The following is a 15,749-nucleotide window of genomic DNA, read 5'->3' as shown; positions in this document are numbered from 1 at the left end:
TTTCAAGGAGTTCATTAAGCAAACAAATCAATTTTTACGATTTTAAATAGTCTGCTAAACCGATTGCATCATCACTGACTTCGATTTCTATAGGACTCGAGCCAAGCGACAGCTGCCCGAAGGCCAAGCAGACAGGCAGACAGACAGACAGACCGGAAGGCAGACAGCCAATGAAATGAATTTGTGTCGAGCTGTGATTAAAAAGCCAGACTGTGACTAGCGGCTGTGCTTTATCTGCTCCACTTTGGTTGACATCGCATATAACTAAACTTTTTTGTTGTTGTTTTTGAAGGAAGTGTAAAATAATTGTAAAACGCAGCGTAGCATTTATAAATATGCATTTTATTTCGTTTCAATTTAAAGTTTTAATGAGTTTTTGGTATTGTGCCCTAATGCCGCGCATGCACAGTCACATGAGTGTGTTAATACAAATACACACACACACACAAACCTGTATGTGTTTGCCACAACGCTCGCTGAGAGTTTGTGGCTTTGGCATTTGTTTCGCGCTCAGTTATTTATTGTGTACTACTTATATATATATAGTATGTACCTGGCATATGAACCATATAGATACATACATACACGAGAATATTCACGTTTTGGCAGCATTTTAGTTGAGCGGATTTAAACAAATTTTAATTTAATTCACTTATAATTGATTGCAATACACACAACGGCCTGTTTAGCGCGTTATTGGCCAGACTTGAACAATGCGAAACAAATTGGCTTTGCTTTATTGCCAAATCTCTGGCAAATTTATGCAATTCAGTTAGAGTTATGTGTGAAAAAATTGCATATTAAATTTCACATTTTTAGTTTATTTGCGCACCGCCCAGAAGCCAAAAATATTTCGATTTAATTGCCAAAAATAGACTGCGTAAAAAATTATGATGCATAAATTTAATTGTCGCGCCACCACACTGTCGACATTTTTTCAACTAAATGAAAATAGTTTTTCCATTAATATGGCGAATACTGAAAACTAATCGAAGTGCGTTTTTATGCGCGCAGCAACATTGCAAATTCAATTTTTTCTCAAAATCAACATCATGTTGCCATTAGGCATATATTGAACAAATCGAATGACAGTTTATTTAAGCATGATTATTGCTATACTATTATATTAACCTGTCATTTTATTCACCAGTAGCCACTTTTTGTGCCACTGAAATGAGTAATAATCATAAACTTTTTATACTTGTTAGCTGAGTGTATTTGGAAAAGCACATTTTCCATTTCCGTTGCTTCTATGAACACGAACAAATGCTCTCACTAATATATGCAAAAAATCAGTCAGAAAATTGTCAGAAGTAGAAAGGAGTTCTATTACAACAAAGTCGATTGGCATGGCAATTAAAGTATTTGTCTGTGTCTTCTCTATAAATTGTATACCCTCTATATTTTAAAGGATGTATAGATTTTCCTTCTCATCATTGATTTCCATTAGGATACTTCTACAATATCACGTCGGCTTTCTTTTCAATTTGGCACCTCATCGACTTTTCTTTCATTTATTTGTGGACTTTATGTCTATCACTCGAAACTTTAGTTCAAATATTAAGAATTGTCTCTTAGTAAAAGACTTGCTCTGAAGATTAGGACCACGGCAAGTGCAATTAGTTGTCCCCCTCTTGTAATAAGCAGAGGTGATACGTCTAGAGCTGGGCTACATTCTCTGCCAGCGGAGAAACGTCTTTCTCTGACAGAGTGATGTTTATTCCTATGTCAAGGTCTTACGTTCACCTATATGCTTTATCTTAACTGTTTTACCTTAACTAAATTACATTCCATCTGTATTTTAAGTTGTTGTCTGAAGGCGCTACTACTTTACTTGCTTTCCGTAATCTTTTATGTTACAATAGCAATATATTTCACCTTCATATTTGCAATTATACTTATTTCAATAGTTTAATTAATTATTACAACGCTACTTTATTGCCTAAACAACCAACTTACTATAACAATTTTATGCGTAAATATTTGTGCGTCAAAGCCACAGCTCAGCCACAACTTAGCCCACACAGCACCACCGATTCCTTTTCATAGCTGAAAATTACATATATATATACATATATATATATATTAAAGTTTATTTAATATTGTGGAAAGTCGTCTACTGCATGGAAGCCTATTCAAATATTTGGCAATTTTCTAAGTAATTACTTGTCACACCAGAGCTAAGGCACCAATTTATCAATCCATCAACGGTCAGTAACATGCCCTTTTCTTTGTGACAGTTTTCAGCTCGCGGCAGCTTGTGACAGGCAGCGGGCTAGGAAGCTGACAGGCAACTATTGTCATTGTCGGTGCGCGACTCAGATACATGTCGATAGAGTAATCTGGCCGAGGGCTGACATTAATGAGCATTGTGAGAGGTTTTTGGCACAGTTACTCAGCACATTGGCCAATCATTCAAAGCTGCTGAACAGGCAGGCTGGCAGGCTGGCAGGCCATTGTTTCCATAACTGTGACTGCGACTGTAACTGTAAAAGTGTGTGCTGGCTAATTTATACGCATTGTTTGCCATTTCGGTTGCGTTTCCCATTCGACCCTTAGCCAAAGGCGATAATACACATATATAAGCACATCACGCATACGCAATGTTGTGCGAACAACGAGCCAACAAGTATGAGTATGTGAGGCTATAAGTATGCGACCGCCTTTGTTGCACTTAAATCGCCTAACGTATTTACACATGCAGAGTAATTAATAACTGAGTAAATTAAAATTGCAATTAAATGCGGCAACGAAAAGGGAATGCAATGCAAACAGCAACTTAACACAAATAATCACAATAAATACAAAAAGGAAATTTTTAAACATTTTAATATTGCTATTGAATGGATTATTATAAATGCAAGAGTGCTGTGAGGCATAAAATTTTAATGCCTTCGCACACACACACACACACACACACACAAACAAACACAAATAAACACATTGTTGCATTGGGCGGCATTGTGCATAAATATCCTTGGCAAATTGTATGTCCTGCATGGCCTTAGCAATTAATCACAACATAATTTGGTTATTTAAATTTACTGTTCGAACTGTGAACATGCACACATCTACAGCTATAAGCTCTGTGTGTGTCTGTGTGTGCGTGTGTGTGTGCGTTCGTATTTCTCTATGCACCCTTAATTAAGATTTAATGCCGCATACAAAACGCCCTCAAGCTCAGCAACCACGTCGGCCCGTCGCCATTTTGTGTGCGTAATTAAGCGACAATAAGCATTTAATACTCATTTTGTGTTATATAAGCACCAAGAACGCACACACACATCTAAGAAGAAAACCAAATGTGTGCAGGCTTCATACACACATGAAATTAGTTTACAACGCCACAACTCCCGCCTTCGTCTCTCTGACACGCTGCTTTACAGCCACGCCCTTAACTGTGCGCCATTAAGTAGCACTTCTGAATTATAAGAGCGAGCAAACCAATTGAACGTTTTGGGCAGTTTACACAACAACAACAGCAACACCAGCTACAACAATTTGTTAGCTAATTTAATGCCAAATGCGGCGTCGCGACTGCCCATAAACACTACGACAACTTCTATGGCTAATACTAAAAATTATCTCCTGGCCACATCGGGCATGAAATACACTGAAAAATGGCCGCTTTGGGGCATTAGTTCAAAGCTGTGTGTGTGTGTGTGTTTGTTTTTAGAAAAATGTTTGTGTAAATAAAATGATAACTGAGGAAGATCAGTGCAATTAAATAAAGTACACTGGTTGGTATAAACGATTATGAAGACCAAACAATTATTATAAGAATGTTTTAAAAGCTGACAACAAAAGCTGCTGTAAAAAATTTAAACGAAAACTGAAAATAAAAAAAAGCTTTATAAAGCCACTAAAAAGCTGAATAGTGCTATTCATAATTTTATACTGCTGCTACGTCACCTAAGAAATATCAGTGGAAGCAGCAATCGAATAAAGGAAAGACTGTTACAATGAGGGAAATCATTGGAGACTAGACTTTAGCAAAGGAAGGTTTTTGATAAACAAATCTGAAAGTCTAAAGCTTAAATTATATTTTTAGTACGATTTTTAAATATAATTACCAATATTTAACAAACCTAACATAACTTGCTGTAAGAAAACTTAACATACCTCTAATATCAAGTTAGCAAGTGAGCTTGAAAGGAACTGTAGATAAGAAAGCTTACAATATACAAAAACAGGACATGAAAATCAATTGAAATAAGTCTAACATTTCTTCAAATTCTATGCAAGAAGGTAGTTATATTGTGTAACTACAAATATGCTATTAAAAGAATAACAAAACGCATGCAAACGCGTGATGTGTATATGAATAACTAACAGATAGAGATTAAGAAATTGCTAGCGGAAAATAATTGCTTACTTTATCAATTAAATATTTAAAACTATTCTGCCGAAGATGGTTAAAAGGTGATGCAGAAAAGTAATTACTTATTTTATCAATTAAATATTTAAAACTATTCTGCCGAAGTTGATTAAAAGCTGATGCAGAAAAGTAGGCAATAGTTTTGTTGATACGCCATGCCAATACAAAATACACACACATGAGAAAGGAAACCCACATGCTTTAATGATTACACTCGTTAACTGATTAGTGGTTATATTAAGGACAAATGCCATAAAGGTAGGCACTAGCATTTGAAAGCATTGTAAGCAATTCAATTGAGTAATCCACTTTCTCACTATTTCTGTGCTTTGCATACTCATTTAGCTTACAAAGGATTTGCGGCATTTAAGCACATTAGTGTTTTTACAGTGTAATTAATTTGGCCGTAATTTGTGGCAAAATGTTAAGCAACAAACTCGCATCAGATTAGTAATTATGTTACGTATGTCGGCCACACACACACCCACACACAATAGTACACACCCACACGCTTGTTGGCTCATAAATCCGCGCATAAATACAAATTACAGTAAAGTTAACTACGCACCAAGATACAAACACACAGACAGTCAGACAGTCATACAGTCGGACAGACAGATAGATTGAGAGACACAAAGCCAGAAAGTCAGCAGGCAATATCAATTTACTACATGAGCGCAGTCAAAGGTTGAATAAAAGTTCATGCATAATGAAACTGTTTGTTCGTGTGTGTGTGTGTGTGTGTGTGTGTAAGTGTAAGTGTGTGTGTGTGTGTGTGTGTCTTAAGCACATCTGGCACTCTCATTACTTATGTTTTATGACACCGGCTTAGTGTTTGCCATTTTGATATAAAATCCATTTGACCGTCACTCACGAGAGTCGCTTAAGCTGTCAAGTGCGCTGAACTGGCGACGGCTTAGCCCCAAATACGCTTAGCGAGAGAGTAGCTTCTTAATCACCAAACTGACCAACATACTCGTATTTGCTTTTTTCTATACGCAGACAATCATACGCGAAATGAATCGCCTGGGCATGATGGTCGACTTGTCGCACGTTTCGAAGGGCACTATGCGCGATGCCCTCGAAGTGAGTGAAGCGCCTGTGATATTCTCACACTCGTCCGCCTACGAGCTGTGCAACACGAGTCGCAATGTACAGGACGACATCCTGCAGTCATTGGCCAAAAATGGCGGCCTGGTGATGGTGAATTTCTATTCGAAATTTCTGTCGTGCAGCGATAACTCAACCGTGCATGACGCAGTCGGTAAGTTGATGATTTTCGAGGCAATTGCAAACAAGTATTTAACACATTTTCTAGTTCCTAGTCTCTTGCTTGTATGTCCTCCTAGTTCTTTTATGTTTGCCAGCAACACACCACACCATGATTTAATAGCAACAAATAATTATATTTAGTAAAATAGTACTATCCACAAGAACGGACACATAATACTAGTACTGTTACTAGTACTGATAGTACTAAGTACTAGTAGCTTTTCTACTTGTTAAAATTGTTTAAATTGTTTGTTTATTTGGAACTAGTTCTCCCGCTTACCCCAAAAAAGTAGTCTTTAGCTTTTTTTACTTGTTATAATTTGTTGAAATATTTTTTTTTAATTTACACCTACCCCAAAAAAGTAGTAGTCTTTAGCTTTTTTTACTTGTTATAATTTGTTGAAATATTTTTTTAAATTTTATTTGAACTAGTTCAAATTATTTAAACAATTTTAACAAGTAAAAAAGCTACTAGTACTGGTACTAGTACTGATAGTACAAAGTACTAGTAAATAGTAAAAGTACTATAATTTGTTGAAATATTTTTTTAAATTTTCTTTGAACTAGTTCAAATTACTGGTACTAGTACTGATAGTACAAAGTACTAGTAAATATTAAAAGTACTATAATTTGTTGAGATATTTTTTAAATTTTCTTTGAACTACTAGTACTGGTACTAGTACTGATAGCACAAAGTACTAGTAGGCAGTACATTGTTACAACAAAGTACTAGAACTAGTTCAAATTATTTAAACAATAGTACTTTGTTACTAGTATTGAAATGGTACCAGTACTAGTACTGGTACTAGTCAAAGGTCAAAGTACTAGTAAATAATTAGCTGAAATTTTTTTTTAATTTTCTTTGAACTAGTTAAAATTATTTAAACAATTTTAGTAGCACTGGTACTGATAGCACAAAGTACTAGTAAATATTAAAAGTACTATAATTTGTTGAGATATTTTTTTAAATTTTCTTTGAAGTACTGGTACTAGTACTGATAGTACAAAGTACTAGTAGCTCCAGTACATTGTTACAACAAAGTACTAGAACTAGTTCAAATTATTTAAACAATTTTTTGTGGAGAGTACAGGCTTTTTAACTAAACATAATTATTTAGTACTATTTTAGTTCGGAATTCTAAGAATTAGTAATAGTAATAGAAATTTCCAAAATATATTTTAGTACTGATAGTACAAAGTACTAGTAAATAGTAAAAGTACTATTTGTTGAAATATCAAATTACTTAAACAATTTTAACAAGTAAAAAAGATATTAGTACTGGTACTAGTACTGATAGTACAAAGTACTAGTAAATAATTTGCTGAAATATTTTTTTTAATTTTCTTTGAACTAGTTCAAATTATTTAAACAATTTTAACAAGTAAAAAGCTACTAGTACTGGTACTAGTACTGATTGTACAAAGTGCTAGTAAATAGTAAAAGTACTATAATTTGTTGAAATATTTTTTTTAATTTTCTTTGAACTAGTTCAAATTATTTAAACAAAACTAAATATAATTTAGTACTATTTTAGTTCTAAGAATTAGTAATAGTAATAGAAATTTCCAAAATATATTTTATTTTTTCCGCCCTATGGGGGGAATTGGAATATTTTTTTATTTGGAATTTCCCTCCCTCCCCCGCTGTGTTTTATTTTTTGCTTTCCCCCTACTTATCCCATATGGAAATTTGAACATTTTTGTAAAAGTAGTACAAAGTAGTAGTCTTTAGCTTTTTACAAACTTGCACAGTACACACATATCGCATAATAGTAGTATGCGATAATAATACAAGTACTATGCGATAATAGTAAAAATATTCCAATTTAAAGCCTACTACTTAGTATGTGAGTAGCTTATTACTAGGGAACGAGTTGATAGGCTAAAAGCATATTTAAATCTGCTTGAAGGTGTACTTTAATTAGCAAATTAATTGCTCCCTAACAACGCTCATACTTATTAGAGATTGCACTCATAATTTCCCCTCTTAGCATTTCATGTTCGTCCCCCTCCAAGCCACAAAGAAATCTCAGTTATATCACACAACTGCTATAATACTACAAAAATCAATCAAAGCCCCCTCTCCTCCGCCATTCGGGCTTGTGGTCTTGATTTCAGTCTATTGTTGCAGGCCGCTTCATTATTGTCTGTCTGTCTATCCGACTATCTGTCTGTCTGTCTGTCTGTCTGTCTGTCTTTTGATTTCTTTGACGTGCCGTTTTTGTTTTTGCGCTTTTTTGTTTCAGGCGCGTCAAAATGGCGCACGTAATCACTTCCTGTGTTTTGTTATACACAATTGTCAGTTGCCTCCTGTAGTCTACGAGTATAGCCTGTAAACTGTAGTCTGTCGTCTGTATTTGACTTTATTGTGCACTTGTCTCTAATTCCATGTGATTCTCTTCTATCTACTCTCTGTCTCGCAATCTCTCCCCGCAATATCTGCTCTGAATGCCATTGTCTGCCTGGACACATTTCAAATTCGCCAAATTTTAATAATGGCGGCTTATGGCGACAACAACTACAACAACAATGCGACCGCGCACTTAACAATGGCATTTAATGAACTTGGCAACAACAACAACAACTACCTCGACGCCGATGCTGGCGATGGCGATGGTGATGGCGATGGCGCTGGAAACTATGGCGATGTTGCTTCTGATATCCCGCTGCTTGACTCCGGACCTTGCTGGACAATCCCCCAACCTATCCATCGTTCACACACAAACACACACAAACACACACAAACACACACACATACACACACAGCACATATTAATCACATTAAGCGTGTCGCTGGCATCGATCACGTTGGTCTCGGCGCTGGCTATGACGGCATTAATTAGTAAGTAAAAGTCATTTATTTCACTTAAATACTTATTTTCAGCGACCACATGCACGAACCGACAGGACAGACTCCCATCCGAGCAGGTACCGCTCTTGTCGCTGCTGCTGTTTTTGTTGTTGGTCTTCTACGTATTTTTTAAGTTATTAATTGATTCTATTTAAGTCGTTGGGCTTAACATTGGCATATTGTGCGACGTGCCACATAAAGATGCCACGTTCGGCCAGTGCCTCATTAAGTGACAGTATTTATAGTTATCGATTTTGCAATGCTACTTACTTGAGTGACATTATCGGGCGCGATAAATTAAGGATGAACTTAATGTTGCAAATTCAAAGAGGAAGTGCCACATCTTCGTTTTCATATTTTGCTCTAGAGAGAGATTGGTGGAAATTGGCGAAACCTAATGAGCTTTGGTAGCTATGGGTATGGTAGTGGAGTCTTTAAAGTTATTTTTCATTTTGAAGACCAAAGCAGAGGTGCTAATAAATGATCAAAAACAAACACAAGGGCAGTCCGAAATGTTCCTAAATATTTAAATATATATTTAACCAATAATATAGCAAGTTGAAAGCAAAGTCAATAAAATGAAGAAATAAGATAATATTAAGTGCCACCTTCTGGTTCTCCTTTTAGTTGGAAATGTTTGAATAAATTAAATTAAGGAGCAATCAAAACGTCAAATCAAGCAACATAAAACAAATGAATTTTTTTGTTTTTTTTTCATATTTAAGGCAGCCACATTTTATCTAGCTTTATATTGCAGACTAAAATGCAGAACTTTTTGAATTGTTTTAAAATAACAAATGTTTATTGGCTTTAGAAATGTTTTATGTAAAAGCAACTAATGGAGGTATTTTAAATAGCTTATACTTTAGTAGAATAATAGAATATAAGATGCATATTTAAACATTTTTATTAATCATTATGAAGGCTTACTCTTCTTAAACGATTATGTAAATTAGCTTTACATCAACAATTTTTAATTATATACATATAATACTTAGATTGAAATAGATTAGAAGAATAATTCGCTTAAGCTGACCAATATCCGTTATTTGAATTAAGTGAAGAGAGAAAAGTGTCAATTTCTCAATCTATATCTCACACTTAAATAGCTTATATTAGTGATTACCCCTTGATATAGCGCCTTAAAGGAATAATCGCGCTGCTAAGCATAATTCTGCACCTGCGTCTCATTTTTAGCAAAATCTTTATTGTTCGATCTGCACAATATACCTATAAAGCTAGCACAGATTCTTCAAATCCAGCAATATCTTGTCATCTGATAACTTAGAGCTTCAATTTCATATTCGGAAGATGTATGCCAACAAGAAATAGTCAATATTTGCAGGAATTTATCGTACAACTTAATTCATGTACCCTGCATGTATTTACAAACATTAGGGCTGTGATCAATAAAAATGCCTCCGTCGAGAGATATCGAGAGAGAGAGAGAGAGAGAGAGAGCTTTGTAGTGATTCGAATGGGCTGTCATCATCTATTATCTACAATAGTGGTGTGTGCTTGATGATGGATGTTCGGCAAACACACGAATCCCAATTAAATGCATGATGCATGTATAACTTTCAACACATACGAGGACGAGTGCGAGTACGAGAATAACTGGCAGTTTTTGGGCGAACCGAATTGAACAGCTAAGCCAATTTGTTTTTACAAGGCAGCAATACAAACATTCAGCAACTGCAACTGCAGCCTCATTTCATTTGGGGGGAGCGCGAAAATAAAACACACATTGCATTTGCATAGATTTCCGTTTGAATGGCCGCATCGCACGCAAGGCAAACAAGCAAATATCATGCTCGAAATTTGATAAAGCGCGGCGACAAGCCACGCCCCTCACCTCCATGCCGCCCACCCGAGCTGGCTAAAGCCTACAGCCAGCTACCAGAGTTTTTGCTGTGTCGACGGCCACCCTGCGTGTTTTTCAATTAAATATTTTTACTACAAGCAAGCCACAGAGACAGACACACAACTATTTTCTCGGTACATGCATATGAAAATTTTCAACAACAATTTTCATGTAAATCAATTTCCAACGAAATGAACTTCATTTGACTGGTTTGCCAGCACAAACGAGGAGCAGAAAAACAAAATAATATTATACAACAACATCGTTCATATGAATATTTATAGGCTGATTCCAAAGGGAGTACAACAATTTCCACGACCAGGACAAACACAATAAATAATCTAAAATTCTATGAAATTACAAAATGTCAAATGGCCGTGTTCCGGTCGCCCACAAAATTGCAGCTTCGGATTTTCAACAGAACTGCAAAAACATAACATGCCGCTTACTACAACAACAACAACAACAACAACAAGAAAAATACTATACTACTACTACTGAACATTGTGAGCGCATGTTTGCTATTTTTATTGCATTTGTTGGTATTTTTGCGGTCCATCAATGACACCTGCCACCATGTTCAATGTTATTCTAATTCGTATAAATATTTTAAATGCCATTTTTGTGTCTCCCTCTCTCTCCGCACATTTGTTTAATTTAATTACCATTAGTCTTCAATTATTCAGAGCTGAGAAAAAAACGAACCTTTTTGTCCAAAATTTAATGAATTTAAAGTGCAATTTATGACCGCAAAACGAATGCAATTAATTTGAACAAACAATTCTAATTTGCAAAATGCTCGGCTCCACATCAAGCAAATATTTTCGCATTGCTATTGCTGCAAATTATCGAAAAATTATACATACAGGGTTTTTATTAACGCTTACACGGAAAGTAGTGGAAGCTTAGCAATATCTACAACATTACCAATTAGGTGTCTGCCAGAAAAACTAGACTGGTCTGGCTTTGTCTAGATATTGCCATAATAGAATATCTGACGAAGACACAGCTAGGCTGCATCTGAATTCAGAAATCGGATGATGCGTGAAGTTCTCTTTGAGATATTCTCCTTAAATGATCAATTAATTGAAACTCTAGAATTTCATTTGATGAAAAATTCGGATATTCATTATTGGATTTCGAATTTTGCAGAACTGCTTCTTCTAATCAGTCAGTCGTGCTATATTATATTATATTTATAAATATGTGTTATATTTTATAATGCCTTATACTTATAAGGATATATAGTAGATTGAAAGATTGACGCCACGAATGAATAATCAAGCCTGTTCCCAGAACTTTTTAATGTCCCTTATCTCTGCAAAATGATGAAGCTCTTCGATTTATAAACTGACTTTTCGAATAATCCAACCCAAATATTGAGATTACTAGATTTTAAAAAATGACCAAGCTTTACTTTTACGCTTACTATCACAATATTAAGTCTGATATGCAACTTTAATATAAGATTTTACTTTGATCAACTGTTGAAGAATGTGTTTGTCACACAATCTTTTTTCCCATTATTTAACACTAACCATGCTCTTTAGTTGCGAATAAACTACTGCTCGATTGATTCTATTTACTTAATTGACCGATGTTTCCATATTAAAGAACCCCTGCCACTTCAACTAAAACTAAAATTCTTCAAATTGAAGCATCCTATGCTTTCAACTGTTCAGCTTAGGATATTAATAAAGCCGGGCTAATAGCCTATTATCTAACTTTGCAACATGACTTTCTATCTAACTACTTATGTATATCCCCACATCTTAATGTGATTTACTATTTGATTTCAAATAGGTGCACAGACTGACCAACCGAAATGAAGATGAAGACACAATCTGTGGCAAAGTTATAGCTTGTGGACAACAATTTTCAATTATATCAGCCACCCTGTCTATACCTATATGTACATACTCGTATACACTAATGTGTTCTTGTATGAATATGTATGGGAAAATGCAAATTCTAAGAGCAACCAACCACAGAGCAAAACAATAACATTGGGCACAGAATCACAGAATCAGAAATGACAAAGCCAACACTAAACCATTGCTTAATCAAATGACAGAAATTGTTGATGTTGCTGTAGCTTGTTGTTGTTCTAAGTGGGCTTCTAGAACAAACTTAAAACGTTGCTCGTTCTCATGAATTATTTCTTAGGTCCGGTGGCTAAACGCTGCATAGAAAAGTAAACTATTATTTATTTGTACAAATGTCTGTACATAAAATATGATAGCATGAACAGTTCGGAACTCAAAAACAAAACTACACTGCTTTCAAAAGAAGTGGCAAAGATAAATTGTTGACGATAATAAACAAGAAAGTATAGCCAATGGGATGAAAAAGAAGTACACTTCAGCTATCGCAAACAAAATTATGAATCATACAAATTTTTCGAAGCTTTGAATATAGAAATAATTGCTCGAATTAATTTTTAAAATTACAATTTAAATAGAAAATAAGATTTTAGTTTTATTTCGGCACTAAAAACTTTCCAGAAAATATTACACATTTATCTTATAATTTATGTATTTATTAATTTCAAATTTATTTAAAAAGAATAAAAACTTTTCAAAAAATATTCCACATTTATCTTATCATTTATTTATTCATTTCAAATTTATTTTATCTCTTGCAACGCAATCTCTAATTGCATTTCTAATATTCGTTATACTTACCTCTACAAGAAATATACAGAAACTTCTTTCTCCTGGTTGCCTACTTTTGTGCGTCAGTGTAACTAAATACGCAAACATTTATTATTTATTTGTGCTCCTTTGTTTTATTTATTATTTATTTGTTTTGGTTGGCTTTTTCGGTTTTAATGTTAGTGCTGCGCATTGTATTTATGTCTTATATTGCCACTCAGTGGCATATTACGCATACGACCTGTGTGTAGAGCATATGCCTGCTGTGCCCAGTTCATTGGCATGACCAGCACGTTTTAGACCGTATGGAGCGAATGGCAGTGGTGCTTTATTTAATTTACTTTTTACGACACATTTTAAAATGTCATTTTCATGGCAACCAACCTGAATTAAATTGTGCATAAATATTTGAAATATTTATGTACCTTTTCTGACCATTTTGTGGCGTGCCGTTATCTACAGCCGTGCACAGCTGATTGCACACCTTGTCTGCCGCCTGCCTGCCTGCCTGCCTTCCTGCCTGCCTTGTCCTGCATCCGGCAGCTCGTTCCAACTCAAATTTGACACACGTGCCTCGTCAATGTCAGGCGAAATAGAAAAGCAAAGGGCGCTCAGCATTTCCAATTGATTTAACAAAATGATTGGTGTACCAACACCAATAGACAATCAACAACAACAATACATAGAAACAACTGTTTATCAAAACGGAAATTTTGCAAAATATTTTTGAATGCTATCAGTTCCACTATTTTACTTGAATGACTTTTACATTCGTTTATATCGCTGATAACGTACATATGTTCAAAACAATACCGGAAGCTTTTTCGACATTTAAGGGATCGCTGCTTTGATAAATAAACAAAATGTCGCAAGAAGAAGAGCGTGGTAATGTTAATATCAGATAATGACAAAAACCTCCACGGAAGAATTCGAATAAAGGAAGGGAAGCTATCAACCATCAACTTATGTAAGAAATCTCGCAAGTTTCTAAAGCAACAACTTCCGAAGGTGTAGCATCGAAGTTCAGCAACTTCGTTCGCTGTGTCCTAAAGACCCTCTAAACATAACCCAGATTATTATAATCTCTCTGCGGAAACTACACTCCTGTGCATTTACTTTAAAAAAAAAAAAAAAAAACCATCCATTAACTGATAGATTTGAACTCTAAATCAAGCGGCTGCTCAGTGGACTGCAACCCACATATGTAGCTTCTGATATCAAATTCTAGTCTATCTAGGGTAAAAGGGTATACAAACGCGACAATATAACGGATTTTCATTTGAAGGATCCTGTAGCTGGAATAAATACATACATATAGTATATGTAGAGCAAAGAAATTGTATATCACAAGCAATTTATTCAACCTGACAAATAATCTAATTGTTATCCAATTGTCTTAACATCTACAGCACACCCAAAGGACTGGAGGATGTCTCCTCATATCCCACACTCTTTGCCGAGCTGCTCGGCGGCGGCTGGACTATTGATGAGCTCACCAAGCTGGCCGGTGGCAATTTTTTGCGCGTCATGCAGCAGGTGGAAAAACTACGCGATGATAAAAAGGCCGCCGGCGTCAAACCATATGAAGATCATCCCAATTTTCGCACAGACGATCCTTACAATTGTACTTCCAGCTAATTGAACTTAAGCCATTTACTAAGCGAGGTTGTACAGTAGGCCAAGACAGCTGGCTAGTTGGCAACGAATACATTTTGCTGCATAAAGAAAACCAAATACTTTCTAGTCGGTACAAGTATATTGAATTACATATATAAAGTTAAAGGTGTTAGATATGTAAGATGCCTAGCTTAGGTTTATATAAGCTTTAACTATAGCTAAAGACTATTTGGCTGATTTTCTAAGAGCTCATTTCTCTTTTTCCAAAACCCGTCGCACAAAATCTACGCGAATTTTGAGTTTAATGACAATCTACAGACTGCCCCAAAAATGAAAAACTAACCAGAACCCACGTAAATGATATTTTTTTAGTACATATGCATTGTTTTTGAAACCGCTTTACTCCAGCACCTTACTGTTGGGTCTGTTTTTTAACTAACTGCCAACTTGTTCTTTTTTTTTCAATCTTTTATCAACAAATTCGGACAAATTTGAAAGCAATTTGGAAATATACGACGATCGTTGGAGTACAAGTATAAAGTAAAGACCATACAAAATGTTCTGTTAATAAAAAGCAGAAATGTTGACCTTCTTAGCCAACTTTCACATTATCCGGAAACGATGTGTATACTTGGTAGAGATTCATTAATGACTTTACAATGATATGGATGTGATGACAGATTTTCAAAGAGAAAACCGACTTGGCTGATTTCTAGAAACGCAGGCTCGTAGCAGGCTCTCGTAGCTGTGCTTATTTCAATTGTTCTTAATTTCGCATTCTCCTGAAAATAATGAGCTCAAATAAATCTTAAGAAATGTGAAAGTTAAATTGAAGTAAAGCCGAAATTAAGTCTTAAAAATTGGTTGTCATAAATGAGAAAATATCCCGATGATGGTTAGGAAAGAAACAGAGCCCAAGCAAGATTCTCCAACTATCCCAACCAAACAATAAACCGCTCACGATTCTTTACACAAAATTTATATAAACTGGACCAAAGCAGCTGCAGCAACAATAGAGAAAATACGAATATACACTAAAATAGAAATCGTTCACACTTCACCGGAATAATTTTGTTTATTTTGTGTATCATGAGAACTACATATCAAGTACTT

General features: G+C 35.2%; 1 protein-coding gene across 1 annotated transcript in view; it reads left to right on the top strand.

Annotated features, from left to right (window-relative positions):
• The window catches only part of LOC115631100, a 118,294-nt gene extending 102,601 nt beyond the window's left edge, over nt 1-15,693 (top strand). The window contains exons 12-14 of the mRNA XM_030527754.1: nt 5,381-5,642; nt 8,417-8,492; nt 14,429-15,693. Of these exons, the coding sequence (XP_030383614.1) occupies nt 5,381-5,642; nt 8,417-8,492; nt 14,429-14,657 (567 nt within the window). The 3' untranslated portion in view covers nt 14,658-15,693. The remainder of the gene's footprint in view (nt 1-5,380; nt 5,643-8,416; nt 8,493-14,428) is intronic.
• The last annotated feature ends 56 nt before the right edge of the window (nt 15,694-15,749 follow it).

This window comes from Scaptodrosophila lebanonensis, unplaced genomic scaffold (genome assembly GCF_003285725.1).
Source record: "Scaptodrosophila lebanonensis strain 11010-0011.00,11010-0021.00 unplaced genomic scaffold, SlebRS2 tig00001412-arrow-pilon, whole genome shotgun sequence".
Classification (NCBI taxonomy): Eukaryota; Metazoa; Arthropoda; class Insecta; order Diptera; family Drosophilidae; genus Scaptodrosophila; species Scaptodrosophila lebanonensis.
Note: the sequence above shows the minus strand (reverse complement) of the source record. Positions and strands in the feature narration are given on the sequence as shown.